The sequence below is a fragment of the Helicoverpa armigera genome, chromosome 30 (genome assembly GCF_030705265.1).
Source record: "Helicoverpa armigera isolate CAAS_96S chromosome 30, ASM3070526v1, whole genome shotgun sequence".
NCBI classification, from domain to species: Eukaryota; Metazoa; Arthropoda; class Insecta; order Lepidoptera; family Noctuidae; genus Helicoverpa; species Helicoverpa armigera.
Genome location: NC_087149.1, coordinates 1,071,074 through 1,097,212, shown reverse-complemented (window position 1 = coordinate 1,097,212; position 26,139 = coordinate 1,071,074). Strand labels below are relative to the sequence as shown.

Sequence of the window (26,139 nt, the reverse complement as noted above, 5' to 3'; positions counted from 1 at the left end):
TTGGTCGCCAGAACCAACAAATATAAGATAAAATATTCAATCATTCACACTTCTGTTGAGTTAGTTAGTGCATTGGTCATACATTTACTCCCGCTGAGGTTCCCGGTGTGTTTATGTCCCGGGAGTGCCAGACTAAAAACCGTCGTGTTCCGTCGTAGGCCGCGTATGTACCAGCGCCGCGGTAACTCTTTCGAACAATCCCGCAGCCCAGGCTCTGCAGGCTCGTCTCTATCTCCTGTGATCAGGGTATCTGGGGATAGATACCCTGTATCTGTGGTCTGTGACGAACTCACCTTGAGGTTGTCATCGAACTTATGCTCAGCGATGGCGTCGTCTAACAGCGCGGTGCGTCTAGCGGCGAGCTGCTGCAGCTGGTCCCAACCCTCGCGGAGGCTCTGCAGGTCTCTATCTCCTGTGATCAGGGTATCTGTCTGTGACGAACTCACCTTGAGGTTGTCATCGAACTTATGCTCAGCGATGGCGTCGTCTAACAGCGCGGTGCGTCTAGCGGCGAGCTGCTGCAGCTGGTCCCAACCTCGCGGAGGCTCTGCAGGTCTCTATCTCCTGTGATCAGGGTATCTGTCTGTGACGAACTCACCTTGAGGTTGTCATCGAACTTATGCTCAGCGATGGCGTCGTCTAACAGCGCGGTGCGTCTAGCGGCGAGCTGCTGCAGCTGGTCCCAACCCTCGCGGAGGCTCTGCAGGCTTGTTTCTATCTCTTGGGAGCGTTCGGGATACCTGAGGAGTAAGGAAGGTTTATAAAATTGTAAGTTAAGGTCTAGCCTTTTTGGCGCAGTTGACATTGTCAGCCAGTACAAATAAAAATTCTTGAAAAGTGGCAGCTGTCAACTGCACATAAGACGCGTAATTTGATTAGAATGGCACTTCATAAGTGATGTTTATAGTGACTCAACCTAACGTTGATTGATTGTTTTATAATATGGAATCCATTGGCAAAGAAATATAATAAAAATTGGCGATTTTAGCATTATCGCTCCTCTGCACCGATTTAATGACTAAATCGCGTCATTTTATAGTCGATATTTCGATTGTTATTTAAATTTATCCGATATTTAGTGCACACAATAGTTTTTATTTTGGATATTTAATCGCCCTAATATTATTTTTGCAAATATTGGTCTATAAAAACTTAATTAATTTTTGATCACACAGACTATCAACACTAAAATTTTCGACATTCCAAACTCTGCCATTTAATTATGTAGTCATTATCACACTCACTTGTTAGCCAGCACTTTGCCTTCTCCCTCCAAAGCTTGTATCTTATCTCTAATAGCTCCAGCCTCCGCAGCCCTCGCCAGATGCTTCCTCTTGAGCTCGTGAGCTGCCGCCAGTTCTCGTCCTCGTTCTGAGCTGCTGAAGAGTGTGGCCTTCTTGGAGATGCGTTCTGCTGTGTCTTCTACGTCTCTGTGGGGGGAGGAAGAAGGTTAGAAGAATGTTGAAGGGGAAAATATAGTGATGTAAATAGTGAAGTAATAAAAGATGCTTGCGCTACGAAAACATAATGGGGTAATATTTATGGGTACAAGATTTGTTGGGACCTTTATAGCTTTGCAAATGAAAAGTTGAAGAGGTAAAAATTCCCTTCAATAAAAAACCATTTAATGAAAAGAAAGACTTTTAGGACTACCTATGATTTATAAATAGAAAATTGTAGTGGTTCTAAATTCTAGTCTATTATTTTATTTCATACATTTATTGCTAGGCGATGAATGAATCTTGATATTTAGAATATACCAAAATTGCAGTTTTAAAAAACATCCATAAGTCTCAGAGTCCACTGAAGAGACAAAAACCCGAACTCTACCAGTTGTTTCAAAGCTCTTCTTCATTTTGATAGAACCCGGTTGTAAACTGTAATATATTTAAAAAATATAGAGGTATAATTTAAGCTACAATCTTACCTATTAAACGAGTGTATCTCGAGCGCAGCAGACAGGTTATCCCGGTACTTCTGTAACGCGCCGGACAGTGCTCGCCACTTCGCGAGGAACGCGTCGCGGCGCTGAGATACCGCTGCTGCTTGCTGGGTGGGACCCTGGGGGGGAAATTTGGGATATATTGACCATAGATTGCTGGGGAGTTTGTTCCACCATTATTTCTTCCCATTGAAAACACACAGGAAGTGGTAACGCGATTTTGGAGGCTTTATTTTGTAGACTACTGCAAAGTTCGTTCCACCATTTGTAAAATGGTCTTTCTGGTATATTTGACCTTCCAAAAGTGCAGATTTGCGGCCTACTTTGAATAAATTACTTCAAGTTTTTATTTACTTAAACTTTTATCTTTTATTCTTCTACCATTCTCCCTTAAAGAAAGGACAGCCCACTGCACAACTTTATGGTGGATTTCAATAATTTATCTATCTGTAGATACACATGTATTGTTTGGTAGAGAAATAAGCATTACTTATATGCTATTAATGTAAATATCCAAACAAACAATGTATGAATTAAAAATGTGAAAATTACTAAGTCCTTCTGTCTCTAAATTACTGACGGATTTTAATCAACTTTGGTACACAGACTAATCTATTCTAGAGTCAGAGACAGGTAAAATAAGCCATTTTATGAAGCGGGAGACACTGATAGAAATACGGGGAACGGCTAATCTAATCTAATATTATAAAGAGGAAAACTTTGTTTGGTTGTAATGGATAAACTCAAAACTTACTGGACCGATTTTAAATATTCTTTCACCATTAGAAAGCTATATTATCTGCGAGTAACATAGGCTATATTTTATCCCGGTGCGGGCAGTAGCTCCCACGCGACGCGGGTTAAACCGCGGGAAAACGGCTAGTAATTTATAATAGTAATAAATATATCTCACCTGCTGCAACAACTTATCAGCCAACGCACAGATACTCTTCACCCGCTTATCATCGACCTTCATATCACTGTCCATATCATCCAGCTTCCGTAACAACGCGGAACAATGCTCGTAGTCCCGGCCCAACTCGTGGGCTTGAACCATCATCTCTTTGTCGCGGATCCAGGCTTCTATCTTGTCGAGGTGCTGGTTGAATTCTAGGATGTCTTGGGCTTCTTCTAGGCCGCGACCTGGGAGGTAAAGGGGAAGGTAAGTTTTTGGGGAGAAATTGGGTATAAAAATTAGATTCTTGCGAGTTCTTTTGAAAATATTCGAAAATAACTGTTCAAAAATGTTATGACTGAAAAGAAAGTACAGATGAAATTACAAAATGTTATCGCAGATATGACACAAAAGTTAGTGATTTCCAACCGAGGTAGGATCTCAGTGGCGTGCACTTGGAGAGGCCTATGTCCAGCAGTGGACTGCGATAGGCTGATGATGATGATGAACCGACGGAGGTTACCACAGTATACGGACCTCTATGCTTTGTCGCAAAGTTCAGAGGTAAACATATTTTTTTTTGTTATAAGCTACATAAATGCAACTTGTCAGAGTTTGTATGTACTTTCTCCAGTAAAACTTAGACACCAATAACTGATAAAAGGTATAGGAAAACAACAGTCCGTAATCAGCCCCGCATCTCTCGCACGTGGTGATTAATGCTCAATCCTTCTCCGTGTGAGAGGAGGCCGCAGCCCAGCAGTGGGACGATAAACGGCTGATGATGATGACCAACCTCTCTGCTCAGTAGCAGTCTCAAGCCGCTGCCAGTCCGCCTGCAGCTGCTGCAACTGTTTCTCCACTTCAGCATCAGGACTCAGCTCCACAGCTAGTTGCTGTACTTCTTGCAGACGAGCTCGGTTGGCGGCCAGCTCCGCGGTGAAGGACTTTGATAACCTACCTCTCTATAGTACCCTACCTCTTTAGTAGTACCCTATGTACTTATCTGTGCAGTGGCAACCTACATATCTGTTTAGTAGCAACCTACATATCTGTTTAGTAGCAACCTACATATCTGTTTAGTAGCAACCTACATATCTGTTTAGTAGCAACCTACATATCTGTTTAGTAGCAACCTACATATCTGTTTAGTAGCAACCTACATATCTGTTTAGTAGCAACCTACATATCTGTTTAGCAGCAACCTACATATTTGTTTAGTATCAACCTACATGTCTGTGCCAGTGGCAACCTACAGGGGAGGCCTTTGCCCAGCAGTGGGACGATAAAAGGGCTGATGATGATGATGATGATGACCCACCTCTCTGCTCAGTAGCAGTCTCAAGCCGCTGCCAATCCGCCTGCAGCTGCTGCAGCTGTTTCTCCACTTCAGCATCAGGACTCAGCTCCACAGCTAGTTGCTGTACTTCTTGCAGACGAGCTCGGTTGGCGGCCAGCTCGGCGGTGAAAGACTTTGATAACCTACCTCTCTATAGTACCCTACCTCTTTAGTAGTACCCTGTGTACTTATCTGTTCAGTGGCAACCTACATATCTGTTTAGTAGCAACCTACATATCTGTTTATTAGCAACCTACATATCTGTTTAGTAGCAACCTACATATCTGTTTAGTAGCAACCTACATATCTGTGCCAGTGGCAACCTACAGGGGAGGCCTTTGTCCAGCAGTGGGGCGATAAAAGGCCTGATGATGATGATGATGATGACCAACCTCTCTGCTCAGTAGCAGTCTCAAGCCGCTGCCAATCCGCCTGCAGCTGCTGCAGCTGTTTCTCCACTTCAGCATCAGGACTCAGCTCCACAGCTAGTTGCTGTACTTCTTGCAGACGAGCTCGGTTGGCGGCCAGCTCGGCGGTGAAGGACTTTGATAACCTACCTCTCTACCTCCCTACCTCTTTAGTAGTACCCTATGTACTTATCTGTTTAGTAGCAACCTACATATCTGTTTAGTAGCAACCTACATATTTGTTTAGTAGCAACCTACATATCTGTTTAGTAGCAACCTACATATCTGTTTAGTAGCAACCTACATATTTGTTTATTAGCAACCTACATATCTGTTTAGTAGCAACCTACATATCTGTTTAGTAGCAACCTACATATCTGTTTAGTAGCAACCTACAACTCTGTTTAGTAGCAACCTACATGTCTGTTTAGTAGCAACCTACAGGGGAGGCCTTTGCCCAGCAGTGGGGCAATAAAAGGGCTGATGATGATGATGATGATGACCAACCTCTCTGCTCAGTAGCAGTCTCAAGCCGCTGCCAGTCAGCTTGCAGCTGCTGCAGCTGTTTCTCCACTTCAGCATCAGGACTCAGCTCCACAGCTAGTTGCTGTACTTCTTGCAGACGAGCTCGGTTGGCGGCCAGTTCCGCGGTGAAGGCTTGGTGTTTTTGTAGCTTCTTGATTTTATCTTCTAGGTTTGTTACTTCACCTAGAAATGTGAAGGTATTTTAATAAATATCTTGAATTGTAAGTACTTTGTGGATGTATGGATCAGATTGTAAATAGTAGAATATATCATCAAATTAATGTTACTTAAGTGTCAAAGAGTAATGTATTCGTTGTCAATTTATATTTTTTTAACTTTTGGTAGAAAATGTATATAATATAAAAGTTTATTTGAGAAATAAAACTACGTGGGCCATAGACAGTGCCGTGATTTGGATAGACCAAATTTTCGGTGGATTACTACAAATAACATATCTAACAGTTGTTTTGTGATTAGAGATTTACATAATTAGTATGAAGCTAATGTCAATCTGGTTACGCAAATTCTTTGACTGCGCAAATATTCAGGTTGCGCAAATATTCTGGTTGCGCAAATATTCTAACTGCGCAAAGGTTGCGCAAATATTCTTACTGCGCAAAGGTTGCGCAAATATACATACCATGCTGATGTTCAGCAGCGAGCTTGGCGAGCTTGTCGGCCACCCAGCCGCGCGCCTCCGCCGCGTCGCGCGCGAACTGCGCACGCGCACGTGAGCGGGCTAGTGCTGCGCGACGAGACGCACTAGCCGCGTATAGCTGTGGAGAAATATGTATTATAGTGTTGAGAAAATAAGGTGTAAAATACGACGTTTAACACACAACGTCACACGTCAAATAAAACTTAAATATTAAGGCCCGAGTCACACCGCAATGGTAGCGGCCGCTGCCGGCAGCCCGCGGCGCGGCGAGTGATATTTCTGCCGGTGGCGTGCGACCTTTTCAAGCGATACTGGTCTGTATGTAGTAGTAACTACATACAGGTGTGACTTGGGCCTTAAGAGGTAAGATTTTTTTTTAACAAGACCAAAATACATTCCATAGCTGGGGATAAGATAGTGGTTAAAGGTCCGTTCAAAAAGACCGGCTCGGAGAGCATCGCCGCGCATTTTTCTTTTCACACAGACCAGAGCCGATCGGTTGCGCGAGCATTAAAGAGTATGCAATCGGAGCCAAACGTCTTACTTCAAATACTAAGTACTCGATTTTCAACGTGTTACGAATTTGGTCTTCTCTCCGAGCCGGTATGTTTGAACGGACCCTAAAGAATTCACTTCAAGCAAGTGCAATACATACCTTCTTCCTTCTCTCGTTGATATGCTGCAGCTCGTCTGCGATGCGTTGGCTTTCCACGTGGTTCTGCTGCAGCAGCTTGTCTCCATGGCTGTTCAGGGTCGCTAACTTCTCATCCTGGAGAGAAAAGTCATATTAAAGCCTGACTTAGCACGAAGAGATCTTGAGGTAAAATAACACGGTCAGAACGTAGATGGGTAAGCATCTTATCATTACGAGTTCCTCTGTGTTTACTTGCAGCTTTTTGGCTAGCCGTCACGACTGAGATGTTCAAATGACAGCCAGGAACTACCAATTTAACTTGTCATAGTATGGTCATCCATCCACATACCGACCACGCTAGGTATTGCTTATCATATTGTCCATAATTTTGTCCAAGTTTTGTGAAAACAATTCCTAATTTTATTTTTTTTTATATTTTATTTATTTATTATTATTTTTTTTAATTATTTGTTAATTTTTATATGTGTTTTTTTATATATTATTTTACACTTTAGTTGTATTTAACTGTATTTTTAAACTTTTATTTTAAATTTAATTTTAAGTTTACGATTTATGTAATTGGCTGTTAAAGCCGTGTAAGTCGAATAAATAAATAAAAAAAAAATATATTGATCGATCGACCCATGCGGCAGTTTCTAGCCACTAGCTCCTATAAAAAATATAATTTATAATTTTTTGGTACGGCAAGACTTACCTGTGTCGCCAGTAATTTCTCGAAAGCTTCGTGTTTTTTCAGCTGATTCTCAACTTCCTCTACACTGCTAGTTTGTGATATTTCAGTACCTGTGAAATAAGTATAGAACATTAGCCAAGCAAACAAATTACAAAGCTGAAAATTTTTATAATTGTTGAACATACTATTTTTATTTCTTTAGTTTATTAACGAAAATTTATTAAAAAAAAAAAAAAACAAAGAAAAAGAAATTGAACTTTCAAGGAAACAACTTTATAGCGAAACAAAATTCAGGAATAATCAGGTCATCTCAGGAACTTTTAGAAAAATTTAGAAATTAGAAAAATTTCAGGGTAAGATAGTTCATTTATCGAGCAAGGCTACTTTCTATCCCAATACGGGTAGTAGTTCCCACGGAACGCGGGTGAAACCGCTGGCAGAAGCTAGTATGAAATATTCTTACATATGCATGAGGGCGAGAGGGTGGTATCTTCGCTTCATCTGCATATGCATGAGGCTACAACATCCTGCATGCAAGTCTCGATTTTCGTGGAATTAACACTGCATATTTTCCTAACATTTTATACAAAAAAAAGTCGTGGTGACCTAGTGGGTAAAGGACCAACCTCTCAAGTATGAGGGGGCGGGTTCAATCCCAGGTCAGGCAAGTACCAATGCAACATTTCTAAGTTTGTATGTACTTTCTAAATATATCTTGGACACCAATGACTGTGTTTCGGATGGCACGTTAAACTGTAGGTCCCGGCTGTCATTGAACATCCTTGGCAGTCGTTACGGGTAGTCAGAAGCCAGTAAGTCTGGCACCAGTCTAACTAAGTGGTATCGGGTAACTGGGTTGAGGAGGTCAGATAGGCAGTCGCTTCTTGTAAAGCACTGGTACTCAGCTGAATCCGGTTAGACAGGAAGCCGACCCCAACATGATTGGGCAAAGGCTCGGAGGATGGTGTGTGAGCGGTGTCAAGATATATTTTTATTATTATAAATTATATTAAACTTACTCAACGCAGCCTCCTGAGCTGCACAGAGATCGTGCAACAGCTTGGCATCTCGCAAGAAGCAGTGGAGATCTATGAGCTGGTCTAACGCGACCTGTCGTGCTGCCCACGCGCCGTGGAGACGGTTGCGTTCTTCTAGTAACGCCTCGCATTTTTCTTCTACTTCCTGTTGTAATAATGAGAGGGAGTTAGTGTTTTGAAGTAAAGTAAATTATGTAAATAAAGTAAGTGAGGCAAGTCAAGTAAGTAATCTTCCGAGGAGTTAATATTAAAAAAAGAGAACATTGAATTGAAAGATCTTTTAGGATGAAGGTGCTACGACTTGAAACGGGAAATTCAATTACAGAATGTTTTTCCTAAGTTAAAAATAAATATGCGGTCTGATTTTATCGATCGCGTTAGTAATATACATCGAAGTAATTTTAATGACTTTGTTTAACTTGGAAAGTTCTAACAGTCAAATATTTATCAAAAAACTTTGTAAAGTGATTTACACATAGGTTCATAAATTATATAAAAATATTCTTTAAACAGTTCACTTATTTTGAAATAAAAACGGATTCGGATGACCCTTTTGATGATAATACTCAGATGAACCTACTTTACAGCCAGGCTACATCCCATAGAAATAACCAAAAAAAAATACTTTAAAACCAACAAAACTCACCGCAGCATTAGGATGCTGAGCAGCCAAATCTCTTCCCATCTGCAGCGCGTCTTTGAACGACGAGTCCCTAGCGTCCAGTTCCGCGCGGACGGCGTCGTGTTCCGCGCGGGCGGCCTGCGCGGAGACAGCGTCGCGGACGCGGATGGCCCGCGACATTGATGAACGAAGGGCTACGGACCAGGATGTTAGGTCTCGTACCTGTGGGTGAAAATATTATAAGTAAAACGTTTCATCATCATAATGCGGGTGAAACCGTGGGTAAAATGCTAGTTAAAATAACGATACATTCTTTATTATATATCGTATAAATATACGGGCTATATAACTGAAAAGTTTAATCAAAATCCATTCTATTACTTTAGCAAATTCTATAATTTTTTAAAGTATTTAAGTAGGACAGCAGGGATAATTATTGTTATACAACTGGTTTCTACCAACGGAATCCTCCGCATCTCGTGGAAACTTCTCTAGACACCCAGATATAAATTAACCCTTTCTCGATACATTGGCTATCTAACACCGAAATAATTTTTCAAATCGGTCCAAGAGCGCCTGAGATTGGCGCGTGTAAGCCAACTCGTTAGTTTTATATTAGTAGAATAGATACTAGAGGTAAAGTTGTATGTCTTTTATAAGCCAATTTCTGTAACTCTAAACTTCTAAATAATTTTCATTATTATATACCTAGTATATAGTTTACTCACCTCCGTCAAAAACTGGTGCAAAGCCAAATGCTGCTGCAACATATGTCTCCTCTCATCAGAGGCCTGCTTCAACATGGCCCAGGCTTCTTCTAGCGCTTTCTGTTGGAGTTCTATCTGCTGGACATTACCGCCAGGGTAGAGCTTGCGGAGACGGTTGCCTTCTTCTTGAAGGACCTGGTGATGGAATATGGTGGTCAATACTTTGTTAGTATTTCATGTGTGAGGTGAAAATGAACACAATATGGACCCGGTAGGAAACAGCTTATGTAGTTGCTTACTTCTCATTTGTCTTTTTCTAACTACTAGGAGCATCTGCCTATCTGCCCTCCTCAATCCAGTTACCCGGGCAACTCCCAAGGTAAGACTGGTTGTCAGTCTTACTGGCTTCTGACTACCCGTAACGACTGCCAAAGACTGTTCATATGGCAGCCAGTATACTAAACAACAATTATGTAACTCTTTTGGTGATGGTGAAGAGGTAATTGACGTTTCTTAATGTAAACATTAGAGGGAAATTTACACCAGTAAGTATCCAGTGAGGCCAGTAGAGGGCAAAGTAAATAGCCGTGAGGACCGATTAATCATAAAGTTAAGCATTGGTACAGTCGATGGGTGACTATCTTGTCACGACGAGTAAGAGCAAAGTTTGGCATAGTCGGTCCATGATAGGGTGAGTACAAGGGTTTCGGGAGGCAAGATAAATTGGTTGGTCCCGGATGACATTTGAACATCTTTGGCAGTCGTTACAGTTCAAGAGTTGGAAGTTTTGTCAATTGACAACCAGTCTTACTAAGGGTTGCAAGTAACTGTGTTGAGGAGATCAGATATGAGGGCAGTCACTCCTTGTGGCATGCTGGTATTCAGCGTAGGAAGTCATCAGTCAACATAGTCGAGAAAATGTTAAATAAAAAAACATAAATATACGTTACGCTGATGAGGTCTTTTTTAATCTAGAGACCTCACGAGTGGAACATTGAAAGAGAAAAAAGTTTTACGGAAAAAATTATGCGGTGGCACACTGGTACTCAGCTGCCTTTTGTACTAAAAGCGGTGAACAGTCACGTACCTGCATCTGAGCATCGATAGCCAGCAGCTGATTCAGCGTGTTATCATGCGCCCTCAAAGCAGCGGTGGCAGCCCGAAGGTCCCTCGGAGGCACTACAGCATGCACCACGTCTGCCACTCTTGACACCAGTTCTCCAACATCGCGGTGGAAGCGGTGGATCTCACCGGCTGCGTGGAGGCGGCTGGCTCGGGATTCCATTTGTTCGATTAGACGTTGCCACCATTCTCTGGAATTGATGTGGGGGTTAATGCTCTGTTGAAGTGGCTTTGGCTTCGGGAATTGTGTTTGCAGTGGGTTCTAAGAGAGTGAGTTGGACTCGAATGCAAAGCAGCGCTTCGGAACTCAGTTGCGTTGAGATAAAAAGTACAGAATTTAAAAAGAACTTTTTTTTTGTTTGGTAACTTCTTACTGCTTCTGAAGGTAAAGTACTTCTTCTTCCCAGCAAAAACACATAGGAAGTGGTGAAGGGCGGGCGTTTTGGGGGCTGTCTTTTGTTTTTGACGTCCGAAAAGAGCTGATTTATCAGCCTAATTTGAATAAACGATTTTGAGTTTGAGTAAATACCGGGCTCGTACAGTTTAAAAAAATATTGTCGATATTTATTTTTCACGACGATCGCGCAGCTACCGACATCAGGTTCAAAAAACCAAAAAGCCGCCGACCAAGATACACAATGTTTTTCTTCAAAAAATCCTAACTAATATAATAAATGTGAAAGTAACTCTGTTTTTCTTCACACCTAAACTACTGAACCGATTTGTGTGAAACTTGGTACAGACATTTGGACAGCTTGGAACTTAAGAAAGGACATAGGATAGTTTTTATCCCGGACTTTTGAAGAATTCTCTTGGAAACGCGATATAACCGAACACTACGCGGGCGAAGCCGCGGGCTGAAGCTAGTATTTTCATGATATGTCTCTTGTCAAACTTATGACACTCAATATTTTTTTTTTCTTCACAAAAGCATCGTATTTTGAATTAAAACAATTTTATAAGTTTTTTGGTTGAACTTACCCTAACGCCTCTTGTCTCTTCTCAATATCTCCGATATAAGGACTCTCAGTAGCCAGCAGTTTCTTGGCTAACTCCTCACACTGGTTGAACCTTTCGGCTCCACTTTCCACGCGGTGACGGAGTTCCTCGAACTTGGAGCGGAGGATCTGGTGGGGAAAAGGGGGGTAATTTTGAATTTTTGACGTCCTGTCATGGGGCGGTCCGTGGATGGGGGACCATCTTGGCATGACGAGGTCTTCCGTGTATCGGAAGGCACGTCAATCAGAAGCCAGGGTCTACAGTTCTTGAATCCGTATTAGTCCCTTCCAAAAACTTATTAGTCACAATCCAGCAGATTCAACAATTTTCCTATAGAATCCATCCAATCCATCAGTTCTTGCAACTACCAATTTCCTACAGAAGGTTATCTTCTAGAATACTCTAGAACTCACCAATAAATGTTCGTAATCCTGTCCGTAGTCCTCGCTGGAAGCTGCAGCGTACTTCTCTTGTATCCAGCTCTCTAACTCAGCACTCTCTGCTAGATACTCGTATCTGTAAAAAAATGAAATTATTTTCAAAAGTGTTCTGAGATAAAACAAAAAAAATAGAGCGCATCGAAGGGTTTCGTATAAAAAAAAAAACATATTTTTTGGATGGTACCTAAAATATCTATACATTATCTTCTGTGAAAATTACAAACACGTGTCTATTCTTTTGGGGTTTTCTATAAAACGGACTAATTCCTTTTTTAACACACTTTTATTAGGTCAACCTGTACATAACTACATATGTAATATAATCTAAGGTAACTAATTTAACCATCTTCCAAGGATTGTAGCATCATGAACATTGGGAGCTGTATGTAGTTCTGATGACAATACAATAATATGGTACTGTCGAACTGATGTGATGATGGAGTCGACGATATGAACTGGAACTTCATGATGGAACATCGTGTCATAGAGCTGTGTTTGGACTTGTTAGAAAGATTTTTCAAGAACTTTCACCACGACTAAGTTCTGCATTTAAAAAGCACATTTTACTTTTTTTGCATGCCTGTTCTAGATGACTTACCTGCAAACAGACTCAACGAGAGCCTTCTGCCTCTGAGCAGCCAATCTCTGAAGTCTCGCGAGGCTATCAGCTAACAAGGCATGCCTCGCGAGCAGTGCCTCGCCTTCCGGATGACCTCCATTCACCATGGACGAGGCCACATGACCAAAATCACGAAAAAACCAAGACTTATTTCATAATAAATAGCGACTTACCTGCATACAGACTCAACGAGAGCCTTCTGCCTTTGAGCAGCAAGTCTCTGAAGCCTCGCGAGGCTATCAGCTAACAAGGCATGCCTCGCGAGCAACGCCTCGCCTCTGTTCGCCATGGACGAGGCCACATGACCAAATAACGAAAGAACTAAGACTTATTTCACAATATATGATAACTTACCTGCACACAGACTCAACGAGCGCCTTCTGCCTTTGAGCAGCAAGTCTCTGGAGCCTCGCGAGGCTGTCAGCTAACAAGGCATGCCTCGCGAGCAGTGCCTCGCCTTCTGGATGTCCTCCGTTCGCCATGGATGTGGCCACGTGACCCATTTCTGCTATGATCGCTGCGTATGTGTCGAGTTCAAGTTCTACGGCCTAGGGAGATAAAGGGAATATTTATGTATCTAACTGTCAAAGGTTTTTAGTATTTATTTACGCCCAAAAATGGTTTTCGAAATCGGATGGCAGTCGTCGGTTAGTTATTGAAATGTAAAAAAGAAATGGATCGAATTATGGGAAAATACAAAACTATAGATTGAGATAGCATATAGGGTAGTGGCTGGTAAGAAAAAAATGGTTTTTAAATATTTGTATGTCACTATGTTTCCACGATTACTTCTTTTAAAAGTAGCTTACGTCACTCCTAGTTTCACAAGTCATCTGCTAGTATAAACCGACTCAATATCGGGCCTGCTATTTCAAAAACATGCCCAAACAAATTGACAGACAACTTTTTAAAATTCTTTTTTTGTTTGGTGCAGTATAAACATTTAAGTATGCTTAATAAATATGTACATTATTACTACTTCTAATTATATATTCCAATCTGATTATTTCATATGTCCTTTTTAACCTTATTAAAAATCTAACTCACCTTATGCCTAGTCAACAAATGCGTAGCCCTATGTCGATCCTTAGCGACATCAGCGTGAGCCAACGCAGCCGCCTTGTCCGCCAACCATGCATCCACTTCCAGAGCCTCATGCAGGAACTGCTGAGCTTTCAGAGCTGACTCCAGGGCCTGGCCACGGCTGTCGGCTGCTGAGGAGACAGCCTTGTAGCCAGCTTCCAGTTCCGAGCAGAGAGCTTCGATCTGTGGGTGAAAATGTTGAACTAAAAATCTGGATTCATAACTTATTTAAATTAGTCATACAAAATTGTATTCATTATAAGCTGTAATTTAACCTTTATCTATACTAATATTATAAAGCTGAAGAGTTTGTTTGTTTGTTTGAACGCGCTAATCTCAGGAACTACTGGTCCGATTTGAAAATTTCTTTCAGTGTTAGACAGCCCATTTATCGAGGAAGGCTATAGGCTACTTTTTATCCCGGTACGGGAAGTAGTTCCCACGGGATGCGGGTGAAACCGCTGGCATATAAGAATATACTATGTACTAACTTTCTGTGCTATATATAGAAAATTCTATGTAAAAGTTATCCGTAAAAGATTTTATAAGCAGAGAAACAGCACTCTTCAAATATCAAAATTTCGTTAGACAGCCTCCAAAAACCTCTCAAGTTTGTATGTACTTTCTAAGTATATCTTAGAGACCAATGACTGTGTTTCGGATGGCACGTTAAACTGCAGGTCTCGGCTGTCATTGAACATCCTTGGCAGTCGTTACGGGTAGTCAGAAGCCAGTAAGTCAGGCACCCAGTCTTATCAAGAGGTATTGGGTTGTTCGGGTACCTAACTGGTTTGAGGAGGCCAGATAGGCAGTCACACCTTGTGGCACACTGGTACTCAGCTGCATGCTGTTAGACTGGAAGCCGACCCCAACATAGTTGGTAAAAAGGCTCGGGAGATGATGACCCACCTTCTCTTTCTGAGGATGTCCTTCCTCCACGAGCGCAGTACCATGCGCTATCACTCTCTCGATCAAGGGTCTGCGCCCCACCAGCTCGGCTTTGAGCTTGCCGTGCTTCTTCTGAGCTGTCTGAGCTGCGTGCAGGTCTGTTGGCATGACCTCGGAGGAGGCGGCTGCTGACCGCTCTGATAGCCAGTCCAGTTCACCCGCTACTTCAGCTGCGAATTTGTGTAGTCTGTGGGAAAATAAATTTAAAAATGTTAAAACCGGTCAAGTGTGAGTCGGAATCGCACACGAAGGGTTCCGTACCTTTATTTAGAAAAAGAGCAAAAAAAACATGTTTGTTGTATGGGAGCCCCCCAAAATATTTATTTTATTCCAGTTTTCAGTATTTGTTGATAACAACATGATGTGATGCCGCTTTATAGCTTCAACAAAAATAAACTTAACTAAAAACTAGAAATAGGATAGAATATTTTAGGGGGCTTTTATAAAACAAACGTTTTGCTCCCCTCTCCCGGTTGCACCGGTAACTGAAATACATGGCCAGTGAAACTTTCAACTGTTTAGCTATTATGAGATTTTACCTGGAAACAGATAGATGAACAGAAAAGTCTTATGGGCCGACTAGACGATCAATTGACCATGTAGAGTCAATATTGTACATTGCACAATGATTTTCAGCTATCACATTTTTTTATAATATTGAATTGATCGATATTTACAGTAACACCCCGTGGTAATACATAACCATGGCTGTTGATGTTACAGCCTTTTATCGTCCCACTGCTGGGCTGCGGCCTCCTCTCACACGGAGAAGGATTGAGCATTAATCACCACGCTTGCTCAATGCGGGTTGGTGATTTCAGACTTACATAACTTAACCATAAATCGAGTAAAACTTAAAATAACAATTAACAAAAGAATATTTTAAAATAATTAAAAAAAAAAACTATATTTTTCTTAGACAGTTGAGCAGCTTTATCGATCACCTAGGTGGCGTCTTAATAATAGGGTATCCTTTTCAATTTCATGCACTTTAAAACTCTTCCCGCGGTACCCTATAAAAATGACCTTCTACAAAACATATCAAGATATATTTTCTCTAAATACTCACTGCAAACTACTCTCCAAAGCCTGCCTCCTCTTAGCCGCAGGTGGTTGCAACGCCCTCACAGCCTGCAGCAGCGCGGCCGACTCCCTCTCTATCGCGGCGGCGTCGAAGTGACCGCCGGAGACCAGGTCAGCGCCTTGAGCCGCTAGGGAGGTCGCTTTGGATTCCCAGAGGGATAGTTCTTGTTCTAAGGCCTGGGGAAAAAGAAAATACATTTATTTGGAAAAAAATTACAGAGAACTTCAAAATGTTTGTCAAAGTGTATGTCGTAATGGCTATATTATTGAAACAATTTGGATACACTATTTTCAGTTGACATAAGTTAATATCTTAGCCGGGTACGCTAAATAGTTTGCACTGGACACGGTTGAAACCGCGAGAAACAGTAACATTAGTAACATAAGAACAACTGAACCGATTTGGAAGAAAATGAGTGGGTGGGTCATAACCAGAAGATGTATAGAAGCTTTTTATCCCCCACAGCCCTTGAGTACGGAAAGTAGTTGAAACTTCGGGCAGAAGCTAGTAAGCTTAAAAGTTTTTTCATTTCAACGCGCTAGCGATAGTATCGAGAACTACAAGTCCGATTCAAAAATATATTTCAGTGTTAGAGAGTCCATTTATTAAGGCTGTGAGGTATTGCATTTATTATTATAATCTTATGTATTCGTTTATAAGTATGTTTGTATTGTATTTTTGATGGGGCTAGTTGCCTAAAATAAAGGAACTAATTAAATAAAAATGAACTACCTACTAGAAGTACATAGTTGGGTACAGGCTAGGTATATGACTTACCTGATGTTGGTTGAGCAGTCTCTTGCAGCTCCTCAAGTCGGTACCAATCTCCTCACTCTTCAGAGCTCGCTCCAAGTCTATCAGACGTGCCTTCGCGTCTTCTACAGATCTGGTAAATAAAGAAGAGAAATTTTATGTAAATTAATAATTTGATTTTGTATGATCCTTGTAACTTCTTCACGCGCACGCGGTTTAATGGATTTCGATGAAACTTGTTAAAAACATACAGGTTACTTTTATCTGGGTACGGAAAGTAGTTCCTCCAGGTTACTATTCAATAGTGGTAGACCCGAGGAAAAGACAGACCAAAATAAATATTTTAAAAAAAATCAACAAGACCGAATTGAGGAATTTTAGCCTTAAAGCAATTTTTTTAATGATGAAAATGTCGTTATAATTGTATGCAATTGAAGGGCTCATTAATGGGTGTAAGAAAGAAATTATGTAAATTCCATTTTATTTTATTGATAAACTTGTTACAAGGTCCATTTATATTCTTGTTGTAAATAAATGCTGTACGCCTTTAAAAAAATAATTTAAACCGGATTATATTAATTTAGCGCTGAGCTAAAAATCGTAGCATACAAGGCTCATATTATATGTAAAAAAATGTTACATCAATTTAAGAACTAATCCATACCTCCTATGTTTCCTCTGCTGAGCCGCCTGTCTGAGCTTACTGCCCTTATCTCTAGAAGCAGCCACTAACTCCTCCCAAGCGGTCTGCAGTCCCGACAGGTGTTCCGACACTTCTGACGCCCGGGAGGGGTCTGACTTCTGCAGGGATTGGCCGATCTGTTGGGGTAGGGGAGATTTTTGAGAATTTTATAACGAGTTAGAAAGTGTATTTTAAATTACTTACTTCGAAAGAAAGAGGTATTCAGTTATACCTGAATGGTGTATGTATATTTGTGTATGATTATCTTACGTTTGACTCAATCGATTTTTATGTGGTTCTAAGCATAGTATTTGTCAGACTTAGGAGAAGGTCCATTATCTAATACTACATGTAGTAAATGAATTTCGTAAAAAAATGCGTTTTTCACTTTGTAGTTTTGTCTGACTTCAATGATTATTTTTTTGGATTTTGATGTTTATAAAGTATGTATGAACTCAGATTATGCAGCATTGCTTAACGATAAAAAAATTACGATAATGTTTACACCTATTTTGTTATAAAAAGTATGTATTACTTACACTCTCAACATTTCTCAGTTGTTTCTCGTTCGCCTGTAGCTCTCTCTCGAACGCTTCGTGCTTTTGTAACTTTCTCTCCAAATTGGCTAGATCCCTGTTAAAAAAAAAAATACTTTAAAATCCGGATTTATGTAACCTATCTAACAGTTAATTTCTATCTTGAGTTTATGTCAAAATTATGTTTAATAATACATATATAATAATATATATTTTATTTACATAAAATATTACATTGCATATTAAATCTACATAATTATGTTAAAATGCAATTTCTAATCCCAAAATAACAGATGGATATATTATGGAAATCCACCGCAAGTATGTTTTAACTAATGGATACTAATAAAGGTTTTAAAAACTAGAAAAAAGAAAGAAAATTCATTTTGAACATATGTTACCTGTAGCTCTGGTCTTTGGCCGTTCTTGTCTTATCTTGAATCCAGGTTTGCAGCTCTTCGGTTGCCGCGACAAACTGTAAAAAAAATGTTTAATGAATGATAACTACACATAACATGATTATGTTGCAGGAAGTATACATTATTTCTACTTTAATTATAGCTTCGGTACTGTTTTCTCTATTTCCTTTTGCCTTTCTATCTCCCCCCTCCCCTCTCTCTCACTCTCGCTCACTGTCTCTCTCTCTCTCTCTCTCTCAGCCATTATTTCTGTCTCCTTCCCACTTTCTCTCCCAGTCACTCTTTTGTACGGTAGACCGCACATCAGTGGTAACTGTCATGCACCTTAACCCAATAGTAATAAGTACGATTTCCTATAAAACTGTTACCACTGACCTGAAGTTGATTGTACCCTTACTATCCTAGTCACTCAGACTCTTTTCCATCCTCTCAGTCTCTCAGTCACTCGCATTCTCCATCACACTCTTTCTCCCTATAATTTAACATAACATCTGACCTGTTGATGCGCCAAGCTAGCGAGCAGCGCGCGGCGTCGCTCGGCGGCCGCGTGTCTCACTGTGTCACGACGCTGCAGCACCGCCGCGCGACGGCCTGCGATACTGGGGGAAAAATTATGTCATTTAAACTATATATTTTTGTTGACTATCATTATCATCAGCCTTAGAAAGAAAGAAACATTTATTTGTAAGAATATAGGTACAAATTAGTTGTTATCTAAAGAAAAAAAAATTGTAACAACAGAACATTGTAAAAAGTTACTAAATATTTATGGAAAAATAACGACAAAAAAGTGTCTTAACGTCTGTGAATTAATGAAAATAAATAGTCAAGTACCTATATGCAATGCTATGCTAAGTTACAAATACATATCATAAAAAGTTACAAAATTCCCGTGCAGAAGTTGCTAAAGTCATAAAATAAGTTGCCAAAAATCTATGGAATCCCACTAAAAGTAAAGGAATACTAACTGTGACGCAGCATAATGCGGTATTCTCTCAAGTTACTAAATATCTATTGCAAAACCACTAAAAAGTCCCTAAGCAAACTAAAAACTCACTAAAAGTGACTAAAACCTACAAAAAACTCACTAAAAGTGACTGAAGCCTACTAAAAAATCACTAAAAACCTACTAAAAAATGACTAAAAATAAGTAAAACCACTTACTGTGATGCAGCATAATGCGGTATTCTCTCCAGCGCTTCCGCCCTCTGTGAGAAGGCAGCTAGACGTTCATCTTGAGCTGCTAATCTTGCTTCTAACTCCTCGTGCCGTTTGATTAGGGCTTCGGCCTCGTCTACTGATGACTGTGGGAAGAAGAGGAAGTGGTTTAGTATATTTTTTTATTTACAGATTTCTATACATTTAAAAAACATTTTTAACTAATAAAAGGGTATGAAAGATTTGTGGAAAACATGGTTTGAAGTACGGGCAAAATCTCACCATCACCTTTTTTTGTGACATTAGGTAAATAATAAATGTAAAAGGAAAAAATACAGGGCGAAAAAAATGGATTTTAATATCATCAAATCGCAACATTTTTAATCTACGAATCGGAACGAATGTCAAACACGTCCTATATATTATTATATATTTGCTATTTTGTATCTGAAATCCGTTATTTATTGAGAAAAAGCTAAGAATGAGAAAATGGCCTAGCCAATGTTGATGAACCTTGGCTAAATTCTTAGACGAATACACAGAACAGACGAATACAGAATATATAGGTGACTATTTATCCTAATTACAGGAAGTAATTTCTGCAGAATACAGGTCAAACCATTGGCGAAAGCTAATAATCAATATATCAATAAGATTTTCACGTGTTTTTGTTAGTAAATGTACTTCTAACTTACTCCAAACTGCTTGTACTCTAGATAAGCCTCATGAGCGCCGGTGGAGGCGTCTATCTGATCGCACTCGCGGTTGAAGCTCTGTAGCTGCACTAGCTGCTTGAGGTACGCGTCCTTTTCTTGCCATTCTGTGGAGAAATAGATAATTATTATTAATTGTTTTTGAACTCTAACGGTGGTGCACCGTTTAACAATAACTGAACCATTTTACACATTTTACAGCTTTCATACAAACTTAGAAAAGGTCCCCTAGGTCAAGTACCTAAGTACCAATGCAACTTTTTTACGAAGGTAAGTACCTTGTAAGTTCTAAGTATTTTGGACACCGATGACTGTGTTTCGCAAGGCACGTTAAATTGGTTGGTCCCGGCTGTCATTGCAACATCTTTGGTAGTGTTACTCACTCAGGAGGTAGGAGAAAGACTGACAACCAGCTTTACCCAAGGGTATTGGGTTGCCCAATGCCTAGGAATTAAGTGGGAAGGTCAGATAGACAGTCGCTCGCTGCATCTAAGTTGAACACTATTACTATTCACACAAGGCAGATAATAAACATTATCTTTGGTAACAATAATTCATCAGGCTTTTGATATTCTCTTCAACTTTCAGTTTGTAACCTAAATTAAACCTTATTACTACAGACATAAAGCATATAACACGGTACCTTTAGCAACAGCCTGGTGATCACTCTCCAAGCTCTTGATCTTGTCAGCGACGTGTGTCAGTTATTTACAAACTAAATTACACCCTATTCCTACATACATAAAGCACATATTCTACTGTGCCTTCAGCTAGGGAACTTTGCAAGCTAAACTAATCTCTATTGCTACAAACATAAAGCATATATTACAATACCTTTAGCAACAGCCTGGTGCTCATTCTCCAAGCTCATAATACTGTCAGCGAGGACTATCACTTTGCCAAGTAAACTGAACTCTATTACATTATGTGTAAAGCATATATTCCACAGTACTTTTGTCTAGGGCTAGATTATCTCTTTACAAGCTGAAACAGACTCTATTCTTACAAATATAAAGCATATTTTACCTTTAGCAACAGCCTGGTGCTCATTCTCCAAGCTCTTGATCTTGTCAGCGACGTCGGCCAGAGTAGGATTGTTAGCCAACAGCTGTTTGCCGAGACCTATCACTTCTTTGTATCTGTTGGAAGATAAATAATATTAAATACAGTAGAATCCGGATATAACGACCTTCAAGGGACCGACGATACTATGTCGTACTAACCGGACGACGCACAAAACGGACGGATTATTTCTTAAGTTCATATCTTAACTTGTACATACATACATAACTTACGAATACATATTATTATCTTCTTTCTTCATATATATAAAAATGAATTGATGTTCGTTAGTCTCACTAAAACTCGAAAATGGCTGGACCGATTTGGCTTATTTTGGTTTTAAAATGTTCGTAGAGGTCCAGGGAAGGCTTAAACGATACGAAGTTTGTTGGGTCAGCTAGTCTTCTTCTTCTTATATATAAAAATGAATTGCTGTTTGTTAGTGGAATGGCTGGACCGATTTGGCTTATTTTGGTTTTAGAAGTAGAGATACGAACGCGGGGCGGGGGTGCGAGTGCGTAGGTAAACAAAACATTGCGCGTGCGTCGTTTTAACCGGACGTATTATAATAAATATTGGTCGCTATAAGCAGTTGGTCGCTTAAACCGGAGTCGCACTAAACGGTTACATTGTCTTAGTACCTATATACGAAACCTAACTTGAGTAAAGATTATCGTCGCTAAAACCGATTAGTTGTTATAAGCGAAGTCGTTATATATGAATTCTACTGTAATAGAATAAGATGGTAAAAAATCAATAAATAGGTAGGGTTTATCTGATATTGTAAACGTGAAAGTTGGTCAGAATGTATGGAAGTCTACAGAATGGATTTTGAACTGGTAAATAAATGACTTATTTTTTATCCTTAGCGGCTATTTTCTTCCTAAAATCTACACCAAGTCTAATGTATTTTGGAGAAATCTATATTGACCGTGAACAAGACTACACAGTTTTGGTTTAGCAACTTATTGAGGCCTTTAGGCAACTTTCATCGACAGAAAAACGTCTGTCTTTCTTTGAATTAATGGAAAAAATCATAGCAGACGTTATAAGAAAAAATAGATGTCATTGGTGAATATGGATCATAGGGTGTATTTACACGGTGCAAGCAGCTTGCGCATATTGAGGCACATACGCAGGTTACATGCATTTTAAAAACGTGCGGGTCCAGCGACTCGCGCATGTACCAAAGCAGTATACCCACCCGCGTGCTCTTGTCACGCGGCGCATGTTAACTTGCTCACGCTACATGCACCGTGTAGACGCACCCTAAGCTAAAACTATGAATACATACTCATCATCATGCGCTTTGATATCGTCCATGAGTTCATGGTGTTGCTTGTGCAACGCTTCAGCCGTCGCCACGTCTTTAGCCGTCGCTTCCTGAGCTAGTTGCTCGCGTACTTTCTGTTAAATAGGAAAGAGAAAAAAAGAATTTATTATAATCAATTTACAAAAATACATGTGATTGATATGTATCCTATTATGTACAAACGACAGCACATCAACCTAAGTCAATTTGTCAACTGCAATAGATTTTTAACCTTATCACAATAGGGGAAGGTTGATATTCGATTTGTTAAATTTGATAGGTACCGGGTAGGTTGGTTCTGCTGACGTCTGAACATATTTTTTTACAGACTGATCTTAATAATGAATTTATGTGGCAAAGTAATAAGCGATGTTATCGCCAAGAGCGATCTATTGCAGACAAGCATGGAATTAAACAATTATCTAACGCAACTTTGAGACATCAAAACGCAGATTTTTTGCACCAAATACTCGAAGGTTGGCAAAAACGCCTAAATAGCAAAAAAACCTAATAACATTTTACAAAGACATCAGACTGCTGGATCTCTCTCTCTATCTCCCTTCCCTCTAGCTACATAGTACTCTATCTCACCTGCATCCAATGTGTGAGAGTAGCACAGCTCCTGCCGAAGATCTGCAGCCCCACGGCAGACTCCAGCCGACTCCTCCTGTCTGCGGCCTGAGCCTGGCATCTCTCTCTATCTCCCTCTAGCTACATAGTACTCTATCTCACCTGCATCCAATGTGTGAGAGTAGCACAGCTCCTGCCGAAGATCTGCAGCCCCACGGCAGACTCCAGCCGACTCCTCCTGTCTGCGGCCTGAGCCTGGCATCTCTCTCTATCTCCCTCTAGCTACACAGTACTCTATCTCACCTGCATCCAATGTGTGAGAGTAGCACAGCTCCTGCCGAAGATCTGCAGCCCCACGGCAGACTCCAGCCGACTCCTCCTGTCTGCGGCCTGAGCCTGGCATCTCTCCCACATCTGCTGGATCTCTTTCTGTCTCCCTTCGACGTTGCCACGCTCGTTGGGGTATTGGGATTTTACGCTGGAAGAAGAGATTTCAAAGTCAAAACTTTTTATTTGAAATACATAAAATAACCTGATGATTTGAGAACCTCCTTCTTTTTGGGAAGCCGGTTAAATAAGGCCTTGGCAGGCTCTTGAAAAGTCAGACAATACAGATATCAAAGAGCAAAAATAATTATTTATAGGAATGGAAGGGAGATGAAAATATTTTTACATAAAACTGTTCTTACTCTTCATCCATTTCATATCGTTTAATAAGGCTGCATGAAAGTATAAAATATATGTTAGTCAAAACGAACGTAAGAAGATTTTTTTCACCCCTTTGGTAAGACTAGTTGTCAGACTTCTCCTTTCTAGTTTATGACTATCATATTATCTTATGAATCATATATTCGTTCCCAATATTCAATCTATCTGTTATTTTGTTCACTAAAGATAGGAATTTGACATTACTTGTATGACTCTAAAGTCAAAGTTTTATCTTTAGTACGCAAATCCAAAGATAGAATAATGGAAACGGCTTTAAATTATAGTACTGGTCTAAAAAATATACTAATGTTTTACTTACGAATCCGCCAAAAGACTAATGGTATTAACTTTCTCCCTCACAGGCTCTAACTCCCGCTCCAGCTGAGCGTGACGGCGCTGCAACGCCTGCACGGTCCGCAGGTCTGAGGGGGGCGCGGAGCTGGCGGCTAGTTGCTGCTCCTTCTCCGCCATCCAGTCCAGGGCCTCGTCGCAGGTGCGGCTGAATAGCTCCACGCTGGGGGGTTGAAGAGATGTTAGAATGGGGTAGATGACATTGAGAAATAAAATTCAAGACTTGTTCGTGGTCTAAACATTATCCAAAAAATCTTCGACGTGCAAAAACATTAATGACAGTGTGTTTGTCAAAAATGTTTTGTTTATACAAAGTATACTCCATTTGAGTAGGCGCTTTAGATAATTTTGTTACGACTTTTCTTTAATAAAACAATATAAAAATACATGCAGACAAAATCAATGGAACAAGAATGGCTTAACCAATTGGCTCATTACTTTAAACTTTAAAGTATTGCAGTTTAAATTATTTCGTTTAAATTATTTAAATTATTGCAATTTAAAGTTTAAACTGTAGCTGATTTTGTTAAATATGTATTTATTTAAGATTATTTACGTTTTGTTAAGCGCCTACTCAAATGAAGTACATAAAAGGCTACGGTTCCGCTATATCCTTTGGATACGGATGCCTGAAAATGTCCATAATGTAACCGAACCATTCACAAAATAGTTAATACCTGGAAGCGCCTTCCAAGCTCTTCTCCTTCTGCTGCTTGAGCCTCAGCAGCCTGTCCCACTGCTGTCTCCTGGCAGCCACCAGCTCTTCTCTGATGCTGCTACAGTACAGTATCTCACCTGGAAGCGCCTTCCAAGCTCTTCTCCTTCTGCTGCTTGAGCCTCAGCAGCCTGTCCCACTGCTGTCTCCTGGCAGCCACCAGCTCTTCCCTGATGCTGCTACAGTATCTTACCTGGAAGCGCCTTCCAAGCTCTTCTCCTTCTGCTGCTTGAGCCTCAGCAGCCTGTCCCACTGCTGTCTCCTGGCAGCCACCAGCTCTTCTCTGATGCTGGTACAGTATCTTACCTGGAAGCGCCTTCCAAGCTCTTCTCCTTCTGCTGCTTGAGCCTCAGCAGCCTGTCCCACTGCTGTCTCCTGGCAGCCACCAGCTCTTCTCTGATGCTGCTACAGTATCTTACCTGGAAGCGCCTTCCAAGCTCTTCTCCTTCTGCTGCTTGAGCCTCAGCAGCCTGTCCCACTGTTGACGCAGCTGCTGTCTCCTGGCAGTGGCCTTGGCAGCCTGGCTGTGGTTAGCAGCCACCAACTCTTCGGCAGCAGCGTCGATGTGTTCCAGGCGTTTTGAGGCCGCTGATAGGTCCGTTACGAATTTCTGGATAGAGAAATTTTTGTTGTTATTGTATGCAGGAGATTTTTAGGAGTAGTTTTTGTATGCACTTTCTAAGTATATCTTGGATATTGCTTCGGAAAGCAAGATAAACTGTAGATCTTGGCTGTCATTTGAACAGTCGAGGGTTGTCAGACAGAAAGTCTAACCCCCTTCGTTAGACTAGTTTGCTATTGGGTTGCCCGGGTAACTTCGTTGAGGAGGTCAGATAGGCAGTCGCTCCTTGTGAAACACTGGTACTCAGCTGCATGCGGTTAGACTGGCAACCGACCACAACATAGTTGGAAAAAGACTCGAGAGATGATGATGATAAGGTAAGACTAGGCAGATAATGTCAAAATACAAAACCTTCCAAATAATACACCATCATCAAAAGCCACTCAATTTTACACCCTAAACACATAACAATAAGGTTCAAATTTAACTACGTACCCAATACTTCCTTCATCATCATCTCAGCTATAGGACGTCCACTGCTGAACATAGGCCTCCCCTTAGATCTCCACAGATACCTGTTGGAGGCGACCTGCATCCAGCGTCGACGGCGACCGACATAAGGTCGTCTGTCCACCTCGTTGCTGGACGTCCTACGCTGCGCTTGCTAGTCCGTGGTCTCCACTCCAGCACTTTTATAATACTTCCTTAGCGGTATCAAATTCTAAACCCTAAACACACAGCAACAAGGTCCAATTTCACCCACCTCATACTTCCCCTTTGCAATATCATCCATCTTCAATACACCCAAATCTTCACTCTAAACAAATACAAATAAAGTCCAAA

General features: G+C 40.7%; 1 protein-coding gene across 1 annotated transcript in view; it reads right to left on the bottom strand.

The window, feature by feature from the left end:
* Window positions 1-26,139, bottom strand: part of LOC110382949 (spectrin beta chain, non-erythrocytic 1) — a 102,561-nt gene that overhangs the window by 39,567 nt on the left and 36,855 nt on the right. The window contains exons 23-52 of the mRNA XM_064042871.1: window positions 25,154-25,344; window positions 23,988-24,182; window positions 23,264-23,438; window positions 22,373-22,485; window positions 21,043-21,155; window positions 19,999-20,123; window positions 19,310-19,449; window positions 18,642-18,744; window positions 18,128-18,201; window positions 17,730-17,823; window positions 17,173-17,327; window positions 16,533-16,641; window positions 15,741-15,931; window positions 14,633-14,858; window positions 13,688-13,906; window positions 12,995-13,188; window positions 11,995-12,097; window positions 11,564-11,709; window positions 10,548-10,773; window positions 9,482-9,655; window positions 8,778-8,975; window positions 8,114-8,276; window positions 7,116-7,204; window positions 6,422-6,535; window positions 5,749-5,884; window positions 5,091-5,291; window positions 2,856-3,085; window positions 1,928-2,061; window positions 1,245-1,430; window positions 599-740 (exon numbers count right to left, since the gene is read on the bottom strand). Of these exons, the coding sequence (XP_063898941.1) occupies window positions 599-740; window positions 1,245-1,430; window positions 1,928-2,061; window positions 2,856-3,085; window positions 5,091-5,291; window positions 5,749-5,884; window positions 6,422-6,535; window positions 7,116-7,204; window positions 8,114-8,276; window positions 8,778-8,975; window positions 9,482-9,655; window positions 10,548-10,773; window positions 11,564-11,709; window positions 11,995-12,097; window positions 12,995-13,188; window positions 13,688-13,906; window positions 14,633-14,858; window positions 15,741-15,931; window positions 16,533-16,641; window positions 17,173-17,327; window positions 17,730-17,823; window positions 18,128-18,201; window positions 18,642-18,744; window positions 19,310-19,449; window positions 19,999-20,123; window positions 21,043-21,155; window positions 22,373-22,485; window positions 23,264-23,438; window positions 23,988-24,182; window positions 25,154-25,344 (4,659 nt within the window). The remainder of the gene's footprint in view (window positions 1-598; window positions 741-1,244; window positions 1,431-1,927; window positions 2,062-2,855; window positions 3,086-5,090; window positions 5,292-5,748; window positions 5,885-6,421; window positions 6,536-7,115; window positions 7,205-8,113; window positions 8,277-8,777; window positions 8,976-9,481; window positions 9,656-10,547; window positions 10,774-11,563; window positions 11,710-11,994; window positions 12,098-12,994; window positions 13,189-13,687; window positions 13,907-14,632; window positions 14,859-15,740; window positions 15,932-16,532; window positions 16,642-17,172; window positions 17,328-17,729; window positions 17,824-18,127; window positions 18,202-18,641; window positions 18,745-19,309; window positions 19,450-19,998; window positions 20,124-21,042; window positions 21,156-22,372; window positions 22,486-23,263; window positions 23,439-23,987; window positions 24,183-25,153; window positions 25,345-26,139) is intronic.